The 21,532-nt window shown below is 34.7% G+C and overlaps 1 protein-coding gene across 1 annotated transcript in view; it reads right to left on the bottom strand.

Annotated features, from left to right (window-relative positions):
* The window catches only part of CH1 (Pheophorbide a oxygenase family protein with Rieske 2Fe-2S domain-containing protein), a 39,036-nt gene extending 18,213 nt beyond the window's left edge, over nucleotides 1-20,823 (bottom strand). The window contains exons 1-5 of the mRNA XM_089820402.1: nucleotides 20,636-20,823; nucleotides 14,398-14,625; nucleotides 647-751; nucleotides 251-544; nucleotides 12-159 (exon numbers count right to left, since the gene is read on the bottom strand). Of these exons, the coding sequence (XP_089676528.1) occupies nucleotides 12-159; nucleotides 251-544; nucleotides 647-751; nucleotides 14,398-14,625; nucleotides 20,636-20,779 (919 nt within the window). The 5' untranslated portion in view covers nucleotides 20,780-20,823. The remainder of the gene's footprint in view (nucleotides 1-11; nucleotides 160-250; nucleotides 545-646; nucleotides 752-14,397; nucleotides 14,626-20,635) is intronic.
* Between the last annotated feature and the right edge of the window lie 709 nt (nucleotides 20,824-21,532).

Raw genomic sequence — 21,532 nt, 5'->3', positions numbered from 1 at the left:
AACCCACTCACCATGGTATGGGCACTCGATGCGTCCATCTTTTACCGAACCAAGATGTAAAGGACATGCCCTGTGTGCACATGTATTCTGTACACAACCTGCTCTACCGTCTTTTCCACGGAACATCACCCATTGCTCTTCAAAACAATCAAATGGAACCTGCAGAGCACCACACGCAAGACTTAAATCAAGGAAATCACACAGGTGTTAATAATTATTGCCCCCTGTTTTTTTAGTCCAAGAACATTACCATTGTATCATCCTTCAGATCTGCAGAAAATCCAACTGGATACCAGAAATTCTTCAGATTGACAGAATATGATTCAACGGGACCAGATACATTTAAACGCCTTTTGTGATGTTTTGTCTTCTCCCGTCTCCCAGAGGAGGAAGATGTCAAGGATATGTCTGAGCATTCCAGATAGGCTTCATACTGACTATTTTCTGGTTGATTATTATCCTCTAACAATTTGTCATTTACAAGGGTTTCCATTTCTGCCAACTTGTTTATGGCACATGCAACTCTTGCTTCAGATATGTGAATCTGAAATACACCAGGTAAGCAGCTTCAGATATTAAAGCAGTGAATATAATGCCACTGTCCTCTAAGAAAATAAAACCAAATTCTAAAATTTAAGCAAAGTACCTGCTCATGTGCTTTTTCAAGATCCTTTTGCAAGACTGCTAATTCTCCTTTCAAGGTCTCTACTGACTTATGATCACGAGCTAATGGATTCAGGACTTCTACAACCTGTACAAATTGTAAGATATAAGGCAAGAACTACAATTTATAGGTCATTGTTTCAGACATTTTCAAATAAATATGTAACATCACAATCAACCAATAACATTTGTGAACAACAGATATAGTAAAAGTGTCATTTGTAAGCATAAATTTCTTCAAACCCAAGAGTATATTTTTAGCAGATGTACCACCGACCAATGCATAAACGACAAATATACATTCTTCTGCTAACCGCTTTCCCACAAGAAAACTAAAAAAAGATCAATAATCCTCATATATGTTGCCCACCAGCTGAGTAATAGCAGATCACATATAGAAAACATTCGAATACTGAAAGCTTGAAACAAAACATCCTTAAGAATGATGCAATTTGAAAAGTTGTTATTTATAGGCAATCCAAACAGTGCCAGATTCTTCACAACAATAACACCAGCACACAAAAGTTTGAAACACATCAAAGACGATCAAAAAAGTAACAGAGACTGCCTACATATAACAACAATCAATAATAAAGCTACAAAAAGAAACTGTTGTTACTAAGTAAAAGATTGAAGAATAATTGTGAGCATCAGCATATTGCCTTTTGAGCTGATATCCCCACCTTGATCTACTCTAATATCCATTTGGGGTTTGCCAAAAACTTAAAACTGGTATCTACAGACTCATTTCCATGCATTTGACTATCCTTCAAACAACAATGCCAGAAGAAGAATTTATCATTTAATTTATCTTAGATGATCATTCCATTCATCTTCAAAAAAAAAAATGGGTTTTTGAACTGGTGTAAGAGACAATAACTAGGCATGAAGCTGCCAAATATTACTTTAGTAATGTTTGGATGCCTTTCAGTTTGTGTAAGTCCATCATCTCAAATAAAGATTCCATATTCCTTGGTAGATTTTGGAAACCCTTAGAGAGCAAGATGGGTGCCCATATCCAAGAAGCACAGCTATCCATCCTCAAATCTATGGGCAAATGGAGATTGTAATTAAAACTTGGTGCCACTGATAGAAGATTATAACAGAAAAAAAGCAACTTGAGATGAATGTTCACCATATATCTAACACTAATACAATAAGGAAGTACACATATCATTAGTCATTTGCTTACCAACCAACTTGATGTTACTTTGGTTCATGCAGGGATCAGGATGCACTATTGGCAGGAATTATTAATTAATTTTAAAATAAGAAAAAATAAGAATACAACAGTTATTCTACTTAATCATAAAAATTGATCAATGGTACACTCTGATCCTTGCATAATGCTGCCCTTGATGTTGTAATGAAATGAAAATAAAGAAGGAAAGAAGAGAATCAGAGGTGACAAGAAAAAAAACCATTTGGAGGATTAGACAAATTCATCTTTAAGTGAAAGAACAATTGGAGAAGTGTTGAGCCAAATATAGAACTACACAATCAATATTGAAAAGAGTACACATTCAAAGTACAGTGCAAGGAATTGTTGTATTTAAACAAGGTGAGGCATTAAAGGGATGCAAGGAAACTCAAAACCCCATAGGTATGGACCATTTACCATCTTCAAGCATATTGAAGACTGTTGTCACCTAAATTTGCACCCTATCAAATTACAAGAGAAATTTGATAATTTAGGCCAACATTGGAACAGCCAAAGGCTGTGGGTAACCTATCAATGGCTGAACCTCCAGATTCTAGGCTGGCTCCTTTATGGGAAATCACCTGATTGATTCTTCTAACACTACTTTCTTGCTGAGAAAAGGCTTAAGAAAGATTACAAAACGAAAAAAAAAAAAAAAACTACTTCCTAAAAGGTGATGCACCAAATATGTTTAAAGAAAGGTTTCAACGAATAACAACCATTTCACCATCAATATACAGGAAAAACACTAATAAGCACTCAAACTTTATATTAGCCTGCAACAATGTTTCACATTAAGGTTTTGATTCTCACTCATTAAGAAAAATAGAAATTTTTAACTTGATAGGAAATAAAATTAAACAAACACAAAAGGTGACCTGCAGACAAAGTACACTCCAGTGACAGGGTAAAAACTGAGACAGAGTTAGCAAGGAACCCTTGGATTCACAGACTAACCTATCAAATCAAAAGAACTACACAGTACCACAGAAAAAAATTGAGGCTTGAAAATCTTTTCCAAAATGAACCTGTAAAATGCTTGTCATATATTCAACTTTTCTTCAAAATAGTTACAGAAAAACACATTACAATATTCAGAATAAAATATCACTCAATACTGTTTTGCATAACTCAGAACTGCCTTCCCATGAGTTCTAAAACTCATTAAGTACAAAACCCAACCTCTTGGGTCGTATGCAGAAAAATAGCCTCCAAAATAGGGCTTAGAAGCTTCTAAAATGAAGTTCCATAATCTCTAAAACTCCACTCACTCATAATTGCCCCCTATGACTCATCAAAACCACCCAAAAAACGCTCTAACAAGTCATAAAGAGCCACAATCCAATAGGGCAAAGTCAAACCCGACCCTCTATATTCACTCCATATGTTTCCCAACTGACTTGTAACTAAAGACCATTATGGGAAAAAGATGACTCATATCATGCATTAAAGGTATAAGGGAAAATATTAATGATTTATAATTATATCATTAAATATTCCCTTTTACATTAAAGAGTGACAATACAAAAGAAACAATGAGCCTCTCATATTTTTGCATCCTCACTAAGAAATAATATTAAATGATGATAACACATCATTATAATATTACTTCTTTAGCAAAATGAAAATAATGCAAAAATATAAGATATTTATAACTTCCCCCTATGACTTCAAAGTGAAAATAATTGAAGGGATTAAAATCCCAAAATGAAGCCCGCGGATTTCAAAGAATTATGTAACTTTGAAAAGGCGTAACAAGCCTTTAACCCTAAAGAGCTTTCATTTTTCATATACATTTTTCTTTGAAACATTTGGAAAGCTCGAGGGTTTAAAGAAAAATGGAGTCTTCTGTCTGAAGAATTCGACCGCAAGGTTTGATTGAACGCCACCACAAAAAAAATGTTGAGTTTGCTGATATCTGAACCGCCATAAGAGGTATCTTGAAACATTTTTACTCCTTGCTATGATAAACTTATGGTCTATATTCACAAAAGTTGTATTTTTCAATTGTTTAAAACTGTTCTGGGTGCATCTTGTTTGGCGATAACAGCATTTAGAGCCATTTTTGTCTCTGCATGCTTACGGCTCTAATATCATTATCTTTTGAAAGTTGAGATTTTCAGTCAATGAAGATTTAGGATCAGAATTTGGCTCCAAGTTTCCTTTCTGTTTTGTATCAAGCCGCTCTTGCCAACTGGGTGGAATCTGCAAATGTTCTCTTCTTTCTATCTTGTCTGTGAAATATAATGTCTTCGTTGTTAAACCCGAGTAGCCCTTTTTCTATTTGTTTCAAAGCCTCATCTCTCTGATTCGTATGCTCTTCTCTTTGATTCAGTAACTTCTGTTGCTCAAGTAATCTATTTTGGCTGTTTTGCAATTTTATTTATTTCTAATCAAGCAGACTCCGTCTTTGAAGGGAAAACTCTACCTCATGGGCATCACGTTCAGACTTGAAGGATTGACGTTCTTTTCTAAGAGCATTTTCAATAGATTCCATCCCTTGCATTTCCTTTCTATCTCTGCATGCTTGCGGCTTGCTTCAGCCTGCAAAACTTCAGCTGCATGCAACCTTGATTCCGCTTCAAGGGCTTTCTTTAGCTTCAATTAAAGAGAGTTTCATTTGTTCATACTTAGTCAGATCAACACTAGAAAGCAGCTTCTTATCTCTTAATTCTGTCTTAGAATGTGCCAAATCAGTCTGTACTGAACTATAGGGAATAGTTATTCGTTGAGACTCTTCAATACCATAAATGGCATGTCCACAGATACAGCCTATCTGGCGAAGCTTCGTCACTAGATTGAGATAATATGACTCCAGAAACTTAATATATCCTGCATAGCGAGGAAGTTCCTCATCTAAATAAAGCTTTAATCTTTCTGAGAACTGTTTTACTACTTGAAGAATGTGATCTCCGTGCCTCATTAAGAGGTGCTGATCAACACCATCAATGTTACCCAGCCTAGTTTTAGTTGATGGTCGAAGCTTCACCATTTTTTGCATTATTTATTTGTGCGACAATTCTGATCTGATCCCCTTGAAAGCCAACTTCATATTTTATGCTTCTGTTGTTATGTTTCATTATTGGATTTGCATATTTCCAATCATGAATCTGCTGTAATAGCATTTTATGTGCAAAAATTTCCATCTCTGAAAACTGTTGCTTGAATTTTTAGTAGCAAAGTTAACCTCATTGCTTGTTTGCATAAACAACTGAATGTTGTGGCATGTATAGAATCCACACTTCTATCCACATTAGTATTATTGACCTTTGGAATAGATGTCTGTCAGCTCCTTTGCAAAGGTAATCTTGAATCGCATGGATATTACAAATGCACTTAACATGCTCGTTCTCTGAAGGATCCAAGGTTATATACTTTACTCGAACAGCATAACTCCCCAAATATTAATCCTTTTTGGTATAATTGATGGATGTTTTCTCATGAGTCCCATCACAAGATTCAAGCTCAAATGTGTTCTCTTTACTACAGCAGACTGCCTTCTTCCTTCCCAGGCAACAATTAATCTGCACTTCTGGATTTAAAAAATGTTGATTGAGTTGACTTATAGGGTTCGAGCACAGGCTCGTGACACCTATAAACAACTTCATCAGCAGTTGAACTTGTTACTATTTATATTTTCTGCACATGACACAAACATGTTAGCAATAAAATCACTTGTATCCATGGTTTTGATTTTCAGATTCTGATATTGCAGTTCCGTGATTGATTGAGTTTACTGTTCCTGTTCAAACTAGGATCATGGGTAAATGGTACAAGTGTACATGTATATTTTTTGCGGAATCAGACATTGCTTAGATCCATATGGATCTAACCTGTACCTTTCTTTCTCTTTTTTGCAGGAGTTGGATGCTTGGGGAATCAGGAAAAACTCAGTTTCATCAAGGCAACCTCGGGAATGCCAGCTCAGACCAGCCATATACCCCCAGGCAATGGTTGGTTCCCTTTCTTATACTCTTTCATGTTCATTTGTATCATTTATTATGTTTTCTACATGTTCCTTATTTGCACAAGAATAATGAACAGGTTACTCTCACGGCCTTGTGTGAGAGATTTTGATCACTTTTTCATCCAGTACATGTTCTTTAATTCTTTAATAAATAAATTCCAAATTGAAAATTGTCATTGTTTAATACAAATAAAGAGTTTTCTCATTTTATCAATGCAATGTACTTTTTCCGTTTCTGTGAACATTGGCAAATGAATGCAATTGATAAACAGTAGACTCATGTTAAAACAAAATTTCGTAGGTAATGAAATTTTGATAACAAAGAAATTGCTTTCAAGATAAATATATCTCCATTCATTCTGATGTACTCAATTGTTAACTATGAAAAAAATGCACCTATATGAGCCATCCATGATGGATAAGGAAGATCGGGGTATATTGGTATCATAATTTGAAGACTCGACAAAGTAACCGGATGCTCCCACACTCCTCCCTAGGCACACATATCATCATATATCCAACATGGTTATGAGTACAATTCGTGTAAGATACACGTCAAATACGATACCCACATGCACCCAGAAACACTAATTTTCTAGCCATGTCGGATATTGTATGATTTGAATTTTAAAATGTCTAGCATGAACCTTCCTAAACTAAATTTTAAAAAACTTCCTTCTTTCAATTATATTTTCTTTTTTCCTATTTCACGCCCCATTTTTTAAGTCTTCTTCTGGTGCAATTGTACTGCTTTTTTGGCATTTTATATTTTACAAATTAAAAAAGTTATAGTTTAAAACTATATACAGGTATTATGTTGTTTAAAGTTCTAAACATTAGATATTTGACAAAAACTAATTTATATTCTTTAAAGATAATAAAAATTATTAATATATTTTAGTTGTTTAATCTTTACAGAACTACTAAAGTTTAAATAATAATATTATTCTAATTTATATTTACTTATTTTATTATAGTTTTTAGTATTGAATTAGGAATTTAAAAATTAAAATTTGAAAGTCAATATTTATATTTATGTTAAGATTATTTTTGTTTATTTACTTCTATACAGTTGAATTTTTCATTTTTCATATATTTAGATGTTTTTCTTTTTAATTTTTTTTTATTTTAGTCTATATTTAAATGGCAATATTTGTTAATTTAATTATCGGTTCTAGTTGTATATGTTTTTGTATACTCCATAATTGTTTAATCAACTTAAAGTTATTTATACAGCAATTATGTGTCTATATGAAAATATAACTTAGAAGAATGTGTTAAATATATGTGTCTGGTCTCTTCTATGAATTTTGTATGCAACCATATCCACACTTGAGGTCTTCAAAAATGGCCACGTCTGTATCCGATACCATATATGTATCTGTATCCGTGTCTATGCAACTTTGAGACTTTAATACACCCTACAACCACTTCCACCTCACTCCATGGTTTGAAGTACTAATTAATACCATCTTCAAAGGAGTTCCAATATAGCTTCATAAAGACACCTTGAGAACCTACATGAATGCCAAACAAGATGAACATGAAATTTGCATTTGATTACATTGAACATTGGATATCCTTTGCAAATAAAGTCAAGCACACCATGAATGATCATTTCTTACTCCAATATTTCCTTGTGTCCTTAGAACCCAATGTCCAATGTTGACAATAGGGTCTCAGACTCTCATGCAGCTGCTTAGCTAGATAATGTTTTTAGCAGGCATTGTTCTGTATTGTTTAGCAGCCACTGCTCAATTCTTTTAGGGAACTTTTGGATACCAGAGGTCTGAAAGAAAATTCCTACTTTTTTAAGCAATTAGAAAATTATTATATTCTTCTGATTATTAAACTTCAAAGATAAAATCTAAAATTCAATGAAAAAAGGGGGGAAGACAAAATATGCAGTGGCTGGATAACTTCAGCTCCTGGATTCCACTAATTTGTATGCCCAAAATGATTTACAGAGCTTTTATGCAAAATCTACCATCGCCAATATTTTGATAATGCCCAAAAAAAAACCAAGATAAAGTGGGCATTATATTTATTTAGACACCAGACACCAAAGTTGTGGTTGAGCAGTGGTTGCATAACTTCAGCCCCCTGGATTCCACCAATTTATATGCCCAAAAATAATTGACCAAAGACCTTTTATGCAAAATCCAACATCATCAATATTTTAAAAATGCCCAAAAAAACACAAGATTGAGTGGCTGACATTCATTTAAACAGCAGACGCAACGATTTGAAGTTGTGTTTTCAACTTATAAATATGTGTTTTCAACTTATATCTTCTTTAATCAATGAAGCTTAAGTAAAATTGACTCGATTTTCAAACTCTACAATGTTCAACCTCTATATGCAAACTCTATCATGCAGCCAATCAACAAAAGGACTATTAAGTTTAATTTCCAAAACTTCAAACAACATTTGAAAACTAGATCATACAGGTCTAGTTTATGCCAGTTGAGGCATTCGAACAACATGATTAAAAGTACTTCAATTAGAATTCAATGTTTTCCACAATTCGAATTTAAATTTTGACACAAATTTTTACTTTTTTTGACTCTTCATGACTTCTACACCTAGATTATTTTTGTTTTGAATCCAAATTGAATTCAAGCACATTACCAACTGATCTGCAAACCCTATGAATTGTTCATCAAAGGAATTGCCAATCCAAATACTTTATTCATTAATTTGTGAATCACTACTTCTATGCTGAGAATGACTAACATGGAGGGCTGGCATTGATAGGAGGGATACATTCCAATATCTGGAGCCACTTGTATCTTAGTCATTAAAAACTTGTAAAGATGTGGAATAAAACAGGCAACTGAAACCAGCAAACACAACTAAAGATTACCCAAGAGATTTACCCTGGACTCTGAAGAAATCCAACATTAAAAAAACTCCAACAAGAGAGTCCACTATCAATGCCATTCAATCAAATCTTGCTCCCTTCAATGGCCGCTAAGAATGCCTCTCTTCTAGCATTCTCTCACTCACTCATAACTAGTTAAGTCTGAAGTGGATACATGCAGTCATAAAAAATTCAAGAAACATGATGGATATAAACTTCTACTTTTAGTTGGCCATAACCCTAGACTAGCTTGATTGAAATGTAGTTCTCTCAAAAGAATCCTCTCCAATAGAACTTTGCCTCCCTTGGATGAAGAATTCCCATTCAAGAGGTAGAATTAATTAGTACATACCTTAATGGGCGTGTTTATACTAGACAGTGAGTACAGGAAATGTAACATGTTCCATGTAAAGAGGTATGAGTAGAACGGTTTCAAGTTCCCAAATGATTATTCAGTTGTGTAGTGTGTTCTATATAGGATGAGTTCATTTACAACAGTAACATGTTACATGTGCAATGTTTTATCATGATGAGATCATACCTGCTCAAACTCAATGCACTGGCTCAAATGCAGCCAAAACTTTCACTTGCTAAAAGCTCTTTCATTTCTTCACCTTTTTCCATGTAACTTCGCATAAAGAATCCCCTCGCAACAGGATTGATCTCTCTTCCTGACTGAGTATTTATAATATAATTTTCCAATCACAAACAACAATTATTGAAGGTTTTGAAAGTATTTGAATATCACTTTATTGAAAAAATGCCTGATCAAAATGGAATCTTCTAATTTTCAAAAAATACATTATGTATCCCTCATTTCTGTCAATTTGTTGACAATCTAAGTAGTGGCATTTCAATTAGCACATCTTGCCCACAACACCACTCTACAGCTCTTTCTTAACTCCATTGGCAAACACTTCACAGCTGCTCACATGCCTATAACCTGTCTGCAGACATACCAGCTGGCTTCTTTATGGCAGACAGATTTCATAGCTATGTTGGATGGCCCATCCTCAAAACAAACTTTGTCTTGGACTCCTCTCTCAGTAGCTGACTACTGTTACTTTTTCCACTACTTATCTCCTCCAAACTCAGCTGATTTCACATCTTTAGGACAGCCTTGCAAGGGATTTCATGGCTCAATACTCAGCTACATGGTTTGGTTTATCCATTTTTCACATCGCTCACTCTGTACACAACTCACACAATTCAACTTCTCATGGCTCTGACCTTACTTCACTTACAGTTTAGACCTCAGAAGCTGATGCGGGCTTCCTGGCCTCAGATGCGGAGGCCAAGGAAGACAGATGTGAATGCTGGTGCGGATGCAGGTGGAAGCCACTCCCTTGGAAGCGGGTAGAAGCCATTCACAACCAGCTGCCTGGGAGTGGCTTCTGGGTGGCTTCCGCCCACATCTGAGCACCTCCAAGAGCCTCCACGGTTCCAGATGCCTGAAAAGGCTTTTTTTTTTTTGTTTTGCCACTTAAAACTTTAATTTAGCACTTGGGGAAAAGTCTTTTTCAACCTATTGTTTGCTCTTAAAACTTTAATTTAGCACTTGGGGAAAAGTCTTTTTCAACCTATTTTTTGCTCTTAAACCCTAAAATGGCCCTAAAAGAGGCCATTCAACCACTCTTCATCTCATTTTGTCTGCAGCTATACTTTTTTCTCATTTGATCGCCATTTTGGCATTTTGAAGGCAAGGTGATTATTTTCAAAGAGAATGGTCTATAGGGCAAGAGATAGCTTCCACAGACGAGTTTTAAGCATCTAAGGTAAGCATTTGATTACATTCTTGAGTTCTTCAATTATTATTTTTTGAGATTTGGATGAATTTTTTCAAGTTTGTAAAAAAAAATTCAAGATTTTTTCATTTTTTTTGAGAAAAAGAAATAAAGAAACAAGTTTGGCTATCTATTTTAGTAGTTTTGTATCATTGTTTTGCACTTGTATACTTGATGTTCACTTTTTTTTTCTAATTTAAATTTATTTAATTTCTTATTATAGGCATATCAAGAAATTAGATTGTATTGTGCAAGAATGGTTGCACCAGTAGTCAAAGTTCAATGGGAGGGCAAGGAGTTGACAATTTTAAAATTGACGTAGGATCTCCTTTATGAAGACATACCACAAGAATCTCACAGGTTTCCAGAGGTGGCTCATATATTTGGAAGTGTAATTATTGTCAAAGTAACAAAGGCAAACCATTCAATAGCTCATATTCTCGAGTCAAACTTCATTTTATGGGCCCTGTTGGTAAAGGATTTGCAAATGTAAAAAGGCATAGATGGGAAGGGGCTGTCTAATGCACAAATAGCTTCATTTGTAGAACAAGAAGCTGTTGATAAATTGATAAAAACATCAAAACAAAGTTATGATCAACCTCCATCCTCAAAGAAAACAATGCAATTACCCACAGAACCAATTGTATCCTCCAACCACCCATTCTTGCAAGTACCTATACCAGGAGTGGAAGAGGAAGTAGAAACTATTGCCAACAAATGAGGCCCATTGGACACCGCATTTAAAATGGAGGCAAGAGAGCTTGTTGATCAAGCCACTGCATGTTGCCTTCATGCCAGTGGTCTTTCTTTCAACTTGGTGAGATCACTATATTGGCAGGAAATAGTGGCAGCAAGAAATAAAGCATCAGCTGATTAGACAAATCCTGGGTATGAAAAGGTGCATACTACTTTATTGCAATAAGAGAAGACTTGTGTCAAGAAAGCTGTTCAACCAATTAGAAATTCATGGAAAACTTCGGGTATTTCTATTTTTTTGGATAGATGGAAAGATACGAAAAAACGGCCATTAATTAATGTGACTGCAATGTCACCCAAAGGGGCAATGCTTTTTAAGGCAGTTGATTGTGAAGAGCAAGTGAAAGATTCATGGTTCATTTCCAAAATTCTCATTGAGGCCATAGAGATGGTGGGTGGTGAGAATGTGGTCCGGGTGATTAGAAATAATGCAAAAAATTGTAGGGGTATAGGTGCTTTGGTTGAAGGTCGGTATGACCATATTTTTTTGACATGCACCATAAACTCCCTAAACTTGGTCATGCAATAGATTGGCACCCAAATAGATTGGGGGAAGCAAATATACCAAGAGGGAGGGGAGATACAAATGTTTCAGATGAACCACCACATGTCACACTCCATATTCAAATCATTATCCAAGTTGATTGGAGTAGCTAAAGGTAAATTGTAATTAATAAATTTCATTTATTTATTTGATTTGAATATATTTTATGTCATGTTCAATTATCAAATAATAATTGTGTATAAATTTGCTTAATATTTATTGACATATTGTTATGATAACCTACATAGGTGACTGAAACTGGATCTGTATCTCATGCTATTGTTATGAGACGACTTGTCAAGGTGCAAGGAGCATTAAGCCAAATGGTTTTTTTAGCCATTGGGGTATATGAAAGGCTTCAAATTCAGAGAGAGCGCAAAAGGTCAAGGCATTGATCTTAGATGACAATTGGTGGGCTCATGTACAATCTATATTAGATTTCATGGACCCTATCATGGCTACACCTTGCTTTGCTGATTCAAATCAGCCTTATTTGGGGGATGCCTATGATGAAATGGATACAAGGGTAGAGAAGATAAAACTATCTATACAAACACATGAGAATGACCCCACAAGATGTAAGCCTTATGCAATAACTAGAAACAATCATTCATTATCATTGGAAAAAGATGACTACCCTATTGCACCCCCTTGCATATGCCTTATCTCTAAGGTACTATAGCAAGAAAGTACTTAGTATGTCAAATAGAGTAGCACCATTTGCAAATGAAGAAGTTGCTAGTGGGTGCTACTACAAAGATTTTGCAAGACTCTTCCTAGATGATGGCATTCACAAAAAGTTTATGGCGGAATTTGGCTTATTTGCTTCGGGAGCAAAACTTAGTCCACCTACAATAAATAAACAATGTGACATGGCAGCTATCACACGGTGGTACCTCTATTGTCAAAAATTTAAGCATCTACAACCTCTTGCATTAAAATCCTCTCACAAGTATGTTTTATTTGTTTTTGGTTTACCACATGAATTGTGTGGTATTCTATAATTCTTGAAATTGCTTTTCATTTTTATGTTTTACTTTAATAATTAATTTTGTAATTGTGAATATGTCCAGGTTGCAAGTTCTTCTACTGCTGAACAGAATTGGAGTAGCTACTCCTTTATCCACTTAGTGAAGCGTAACCGATTAGGCTCTCAAAAAGCTGAAGACTTGGTTTACATTCATACCAACTTGCTTCTTTTGTCATGTAAGGAGGATCGCTACAAGGAAGGGGCAGCCAAGCTTTGGGATGTAGAACCTGAGTTTGAAAAGTAGATGCAACGAATCAAGATCTTACTACAATCACGAATGATGATATTGATAAGATCGTGACACATGGTGCATCTAGTGCAAGTAGAACCGTATTCAGTTCAAGTGATCTTGAACTTGCAGAAATTGGAGGAGTTGGAGATGATGAGGTTTTTTTTGCGAATCCATATGATTCGGATTCAGCTTGATGAACATTGAATATTGAATCATGAACTATGTTTTGATTTTGTAATTGTGATGATCTGTTGATTTGCATTGGAATAGTTAACATAGATGTATATGATATGGTTTATACTCTTATTGAATACTTGAATGTACAAGTCATACTATCAAATATTTTGTATATTTCTTTCATTTCTTTGCATATATATCCACATATGTGTGTGTGTATACGCATCCACATCCCCCCCCCAAAAAAAACTTGGGCATCTGTGCACCCACTTCCCGGATCTGCATCCAAATTGGTAATTAAGGTTTAGACACTAGAAAAAAAATGGCATCTGCTTTCTCATACTAGATGAATTTCCTATCTTATACACAAGACATTCCATCATTCAGTTTAGCTTCCAAATGGATGCTTGGAATCCTCCACAGCTGCGACCAATTGGCTGCAGCAATTCCTTGTGCTTCTATGCCTTTGACAATGGTCTCACTCTTCTACATACAGGACCTTACATGGATACCTCTCCTTCACAACATAGCTCAAATGCCAAATTAATCCTATGCACAGTTCTCATCTCTTGCATGGCATGGCTCTTTCAAAAAGACCTCAACGGAACTGCCCTCACAGTTTTCACACAACCTTCTAAACAAATTGCATCTGATATTCCATAAACAGCAACTATCTCACAACTAACAGGATCAGAATTTTCTTGCTTTTCTCTGATGCATTCGCTTAAATCTCACAGGAGAAATTCAAAAGTTGTACATAGCCTTTCACCATTCAGTTTTCACCTTCCAACCTCTGGAATATACATTTTCAATATTATTACAATATTCTTTGGATCAGTTTCTAAGGGAAGAATGAGTTGCATATAAAAGATCCAATGAGAATGAAATATTTATTTTCATAAATCATGTAAAGAGATCTAAGTAACTATAAGAATCATAGCATGAAATAAACAGATCTTGAATCAAGAAATTATAGTTAACTTAACAACAAGAAAGAAGATGACAACCCCAAGAATAAAACAAGGGCATAAATCATACCACTATAATTGATATTGTAACTATGACAGACAAAAAACTTGAAACATAACTCTTGCATAATATGAATGTTTTGGCTGAAAAACATCAAACTAAACAAATTGTCAAACGAATTAATTCTTGTTTTGACTAAAAATGGGAAAACCTTATCATGAAGCAACTTGATGGTAAGCACATCTTGACGAGCCCTCCAATCACAATACTGGATATCATACAGTGCTACTTCCCATGCTTGATACACATCAAAATCTCTCCCCCTCCAAGGAGGTGTCCTGCTTCGAGGATCCTCGACATCAAATAAGTGGCTCCACCCCTTCCTTCTTTCAGATGACTCGTGTCCAATGACAGCTACAACTTGGAGTCCTATTTCACTCTACACAACAACAAAAAATATGGATGGTTGGAAAAGCCTATAAGAACAAAGCATAGAAAACCATAGAGTTAAGACAGAAATGATAACATAACCACATATTATTGAGCCAACTGAAAGCTGATATATCTCTTCTGGAAAGTTTACTTAATATGTAGATGCAGTTCACTCAGTTCAGCTGCATGCTTTCAGATTAGATTAGTCAAATACCTTTGAAGGAACACTTTCTCAGTCATAACTGAAATAATGCTGAGCATGGAAGTAGTATGCTGCTAGTAAGAAAAAGATAAAAAACTTGACTAGGAATTGCAAAACATACAAGTTATATGACTAATGTAATCGGCAAATTAAAATAGATTTTAAAGTGAGATCTCAACAATTTCTATGAAATCACAACTGTTGTGACAACCTAAAAATATAAACCATGAGACAAGAGAAAAATTAACCAAAATAGTTTTATAGACAAAAACTAGGGTAACCATAATAATTACAAAAGAATTAAGAATCTCGGTTGCATCCATTCTCCTTCTAATATAATTGTAACACCAAGAATTGAGAAAGTTAAGGAAATTAATTATAATGTTTAGTTACACAAATAGTGCTGCAACAATGTATCAGAATCATAGCACATGTTTGTACGTGATGTCAGATTATGAACAAATCAAAAATCAAGCTTCTAGATGTGAGACACGGCTCCTATAGGCGTGCTTTCACCCCTGCAACTGATGGATCCTCCTCATTGGTCAAAATTTCAAGGTATTTAGTGACAAATATGATCATGAGATTTCAACAAAATTTACTACATATTGATATAAAGGAGTTAAATGCCTCTCAATTTTATTAATCCCATATACAGAGACTAATCTTCATAAAATAAAATATGTCCTAATATCAACCTGCTAACAACATTGGATCCAGACATTGCTCTAGGGTCTTAAAACGATGTGCTTTAATTAAGTATTGGACCGCTCCTATCTATACAACATTATATATTGGATATATCAATTAATGTTTTATTACCATATAGTTTGTATGTATTCTCCATATGTAGAACAAAACCAAAAGCAAGGGGAAAGTAGTTATACTGTTACTCTGTATTCATGCCTATTCAACTGAATCTGTGATGATTATCTCTAACTTTGAATAGTGTTACAGCATATGGATGTTTTATCAACTGAATCTATAATAGTTTAGTCTAACTATGTTTACATTGTTACCAATCTTTTATAATCTTGTATTTAGTCTCAAACCAAAACTCAATACCAAAGGGAAAAAACTATTGTCAAAACCTTCTTTTATAATTTGCAGCGAAAACATACAAAGCCAAAAGCAGTAGTGGATCAATAATAAAAAAATACAATCTTTTAGGTCCTGTAATTTTCAAAGAGATGTCATATAATGAGAAATACTCATCAATTCATCACTAGCTGAAGGCTTATTACATTAAATAGTTACTGACAACATTGACTTGCGCTATCATGCATTGGTCATGGTTAAAAATTTAAACCATGGCATTAACCTATAGTTATACAAATAGATTGCAGACAGCGATGAGATTTTGGAGATTAGAACCAAGGCAAAATATTACATATATGCATTATGTCAACCATTCAAGATCAACTTTGTGTACATCCAGCATGCAATGGTTATATCTCTCTTTATGTTTAAAACTGGCATGATGGCTCAGCATCATATCTGTCCAGAGTCTTATCAGTCATACATGCAATGATGGTTGTGAGATGTGCATAAAGTGTTTCTGCTCTAGTGCATGTGCATTCGTGATGAAGCTTGTGTCTTAGCACTTCTCATAATGTCAGTAAATTACTGCATTGAATTGTGCTCTAACTGAGATCTCAACTAAGGGCAAGTGTATAATGGATGGTTGCAAAGCCTGGGAGTAAATATCAAGCTTGACTGTGATAGCACAGGCAAAAAGAAAAGGCAGATCATGGTGATTTGCAAGGATACATAAATAGAAGAGTACAAGTCATTCAAAGGATAAGGAGGCAAAGCATGACATGTGGATGTTTGATTTGGGCATGAATGGATTTGTTTTGAATTTTTAATGAATACAAAATGGAGGATTGGGAGTATTCAGTACTTTGCTATACATATTGAACCACAATATACAAGCATGCTGTGGTAGATCCAATGTCCATCAATTGCACCAGCCACCATCATTTTTTGAGATAGGACAAATGGTGATGAAAGATTGTTATTTTCGGCAAGCTATGGATGGATCAAGCAAGTCTCCAGAAGAAGCTTGCCTACCAGCACAATCTAGAACCAAATGGTACATGGTCACTTGAGGTTTCATGAGGCCTTCTCATTCTTTACAACACCCTTTTGATAGTTATAAAGTTACATATATTTCTAGGCAATGTCTTAGCTTGACTACATAAAGCTTTTGATTTCAAATTTTCAAGTGAAACATCCATGGTTCAAAATCCTCAATCAATAATTCTATTCTAACTTTTTTAAGGAGATTGGGTTGGTCATGTGGATAAGATCAGTAGACGCCATGATAAACTAAAGGGACTAAATGGGCTTCAAAGGATATCATCATAAGGTTACTAAGCTTTTTCTTCTTAGGGTCATTAATTTTTCATTCCATGTGATCTTTTCACAAAATTCAACAGTATTGCCAGTTTCCAGCATAGTCGCCAGAAGATATAGGACAGGAACAGGGTTGGTGTGGATGCTATTTTTTAAATCGAATTAGGATTACAAATAATATACAGCAATTTAATATTTCCAAATCTTGGGGAAATTATGGTTTTTAGTAATTCTGATGCTTGAAATATGAATATTTATGATTATCTTCATATCAGCATGTGTTCCATTATTATTTTTAATGCATTTATTATGGAAAAAGTTTTCATATAAGAATTCTTATAACTTCAATCAATTATGGAGACCAATTAAAAAAAGAAAATCTCCCAACCTGCAATACTATTAAAATAAATAATAGAAAAGCAAACGCTATCCTAACAGTTATACATCCCAAAAGAATAGTTTAACGCAAATGCATGATGTGAGTTAAGAAAATAGGCTTAGAAAATTCTTCAAAATATGTTTAAGATGCCTAGCATTACTTAAACAAAATTCTCAAGGACTCAAGGACAACCTATGTGGTCTAAAATGATAGAATATAGAAGCATTGCATGCCATTTTCAGACTTAACACGGAATTTAATATCAACATGTTCTTGGTTAGAAGATAGACAATCATGATTTGGCTGTAATGCTCTATTTTCTGAGAATGGTACCATGGTTTCATTACTCTAGAGATTGTGAATTGATAAGCAGAGAATTACATGCTTGGGTAGAATGCTTTTGCATCAAGAACAGAAACTTCAATAACATTTAGCTCTAATACTTCTACTCTCATTCTGAAGTTAAACAGGTGGCAAAGCAAAAGAATTGGCACCTAAATAAGAGGACAAGAAGAAAAAGTGTAGTAATTACTCAGCCAAAAGGAAGGTGTTTTACTTGTGGTAAGCTAAGTCATCATGCAAGGTATTGCTAGCAAAGCAGTAAGAACAAATATTCAGTCCCAAAGAGGTACAAAAATGAAGAACAATAAAGCATTCAATAATTGTCTTATCAGATGCAAATGTTTACAGATAGCCTTTGCAATTAAAGGATATCTTTTGCAATGAGAGACGGTAAAGACAAAAATATTTACAATTTGGTTTGTGTCACTAACATGAAAAATAATGTGGTTAAATAAATTGTAAAAAACAGATACAAGGTTTAATGTTCCATGGTTATATGTTTGATTAAAAGGGTGAAGAAAACACTCACAAAATTGTTTGTTAAGAGACACAATACATGGTATATTCATGGTCATAACCAAAACTACAGATTAAGAAGCTTGTATCGCAGAAAATGTAGCCATTATTTGATACCCAGAATACATGATTAATTGACAATTTTTCAAAACTTGATAAGGGATCTTCATTAAGAACTACAGAAGAAATAAGAAACAATAGTAACATTGCAAGATATAAATAAAAGATTTCTTTAATTAACAATTTAACACATTGAGGAAGTAAATTTTGGAATAGCATAAACAAACACATAAAAAACTCTCGAAAATTGCTAGAGAGTGATAAAAAACTAATGGATGGGCATTGGGAAAACAATCCAACGTACTGCTAATACATGGTATGTCTTTGGACTCAACCTAAACAATGGCCTGGCAAATCACCTTGCCTTTATATCAAAAATTCTAATAGTAGTAAAAAGGTACTAATATAGATTTGAGTGATTATTTTAACAAGAAAAATCTTTCTTGTCTGAGTTTCTTGATTAAGTATAAAGATGATATTCAACTATTTCTTTCATCAAAAAGATCCTTATTATTCTAAATTCTAGATATCATCACAAATTGAATTAGGGAATTATTATTGTTCTTAATATATTAGTTAAAAACAATGAACCAAAAAAGACATCAAGAAATTAAAAGATGGTTGAGATGCAAAATCGAAAACAAATGTAGATGATGAAAACTATTCAAACTTTTCCAGAAAACACCAAGAAGGTATACATTAAGAAAAATACCAAATGTCAATTGACAGTGGCTATCGCCACCGAAAAGGGCTAATCAATACAGAGGCTAACCTGATAGTATCAGCTTCTCGAATTAATGTGTTATTAGTTCTTTTTCTTCTATTTGCTTGCCCAGTAAATGAATAAAATACCAAATCAGCTGCTTGGGAAGTCGTAATGCACAATAATTCAACATGGGCTGTAATGATTGAATGCTCAATCCTAGCAACAGTCAAAATGGGACCACGTTGTGAAGCATATGCTTCATTATAGAATGAACTTCAATTATAAGGTAGGGGAGAGGACATAGTACCTGAATGCATTCTAGTGGTTGTTATAGCAGTTGTTAACTGAATAGTACACTTGTTGATTTAATGTCCAATAGTTTTGACAACATTGTATCAATAGTTGTGACTTTAAAGTTGATTTTGCTAATGATAACTACCCATAATTGAATGAAATGTGTCCCTTGTTTTAAAAAGCAATCAATTATGTGATGCCATATCAGCTACACAAGTATGGTTGTACTTAATGCAATATGATTGGTCTCACTTTCGCTGTTTTGGACACCTTTATAAAAAGCATGCTGGTGTGGCATCATATTTGATGTTGTAGCTCTAAAACCTTAGGTATAAGCAAGGACTTGCCAAGTAAGCTGCTGCAAAAAAATGCAAATGATTTGAAATTACCATCTAGAATGTTTCAAAGCGCAAAGTTAGAGTGCCCAACTACTGGATCATCTCCCCTACTGTGTAAGAAACAGGGTGAATTGGGTCTAGATTATCACGGAGTCCAAACAAATTTCATAAAATCATCGAATCTAAGTTTCATGAGAAGAAGTTAACAGGAGAGCTGAAAATCAGTGTGTATTTAATCATTTGCCGTTCTCGAAATCAGGACGGTTCAAAATTAAATTACTAAACCCGCAGTTATAAAGCATTTTCCTTGTGACATGATGATTTAGTGTTTGATGACTTTAAATGTGGCCATGGCTTGCTGTGGAAATTCAAGGCGCCCATTGTTGTTCAATTCCATCTTTCAAAACGCGAGATGGAGCAAGGTACCATAGGACGAGATGGATACAACAACAGATCCATGAGGGATAAATACAACATTTCAGATACTTACGTTTGCTATTTATTTAGCCTCTCTATCCTATTCATTTGTGTTATATGTGAACTCATGTATTAGCGTGTCACAGTTCAGATGCGACCATAAGCTGCGAGCATGTGGCGTTCTAGTTTTACAATGTTTCTTGGATATTAGCCAAGCCCTAGTCACAAGGAGCTATAATTAACTCATTTGACTGCCCAGATAGTTCTCTTGTTTGCAGGGGCAGAATTGATGCTATTAAACAGAAATTGAATACCAAACCAAAAATGTGGGTATCAATGTATGCATTGAAGTGGTTGTAGTTAAGCAAACCTATAAAATGAGACAAATGACATCAAGAGGCGCACCTTCTTTGATTTGACATGAAAGTGGAACAAATGGGCGGTTGGTTGAGAAGCGAAAGAAACGGGCCATGGCCTGCAGGATTTCTTGCAGCTTCTGGAAGTGTGAAGTGGAGATGGAACAGAAGATGAGAGCGCCGCAGTCACCATGGATCGCCTGTACTTGCTGAAGTTATGGTTTTAACGTATGGCATAGGAAGAAGAAGAGATTAATAAAGGATATGGATTTGTATAGGTTTTGTTAGACAAGGAATTGGACGATAAGAGTCGCCACAAGCTCACCCAGTGCGATCCCCCTCCTCCTCCCACGCCCTGACACGTGGTTGGTTTGCCCAACTCTCCTCCGCCATGCGCTTTTCCGTGTCCCACACAAACTTTTCTTTTTCCTCTCTTCCTCAACCAGCTTTTACGGTTGCCTCGTCCACAACTAATATTCTAATATAGTTTTGAATGGAAGTATTTTTATTGATGTCTATACCACCAGCTTTGTAGGGCACTTAAACATGCCAAATTAATCTTCTTTAAGTTATTTTAAATGTTGCTCTTTCAGATATGAATCTTGGTAAATCTCGGTAAGAGAATAGTTATTATTTTGTGAAGTTTTGATTCTTGGATAACTTTTAAATCATTTTCAATTTCATTTTGATTATTTGTATGCATTGCACATTCTTTAATGAAATGTCTTTGGTTTCCACTATCTTTTTGTTGAAGTGAATGCAAGTCATTTTTCTCATTCTTCTTTAGACATCTTCCATCTACCAGTTTCACATCTTAGATGATAAGAACTAGTGTTCTATTGTGCAATTAGAATTTTAACCTAATGAAATGTCATTTCATTTCCACTACGGCCTTGTTGTAGTAAATGCAAGTCATTTCTTCTCATTCTTCTTTGGGAACCTTCCA

The sequence above is a fragment of the Cupressus sempervirens genome, chromosome 3 (genome assembly GCF_028749045.1).
Source record: "Cupressus sempervirens isolate cs-2001-9-10 chromosome 3, ASM2874904v1, whole genome shotgun sequence".
NCBI lineage: Eukaryota > Viridiplantae > Streptophyta > Pinopsida > Cupressales > Cupressaceae > Cupressus > Cupressus sempervirens.
This window is presented reverse-complemented; position numbering and strand designations above follow the sequence as displayed.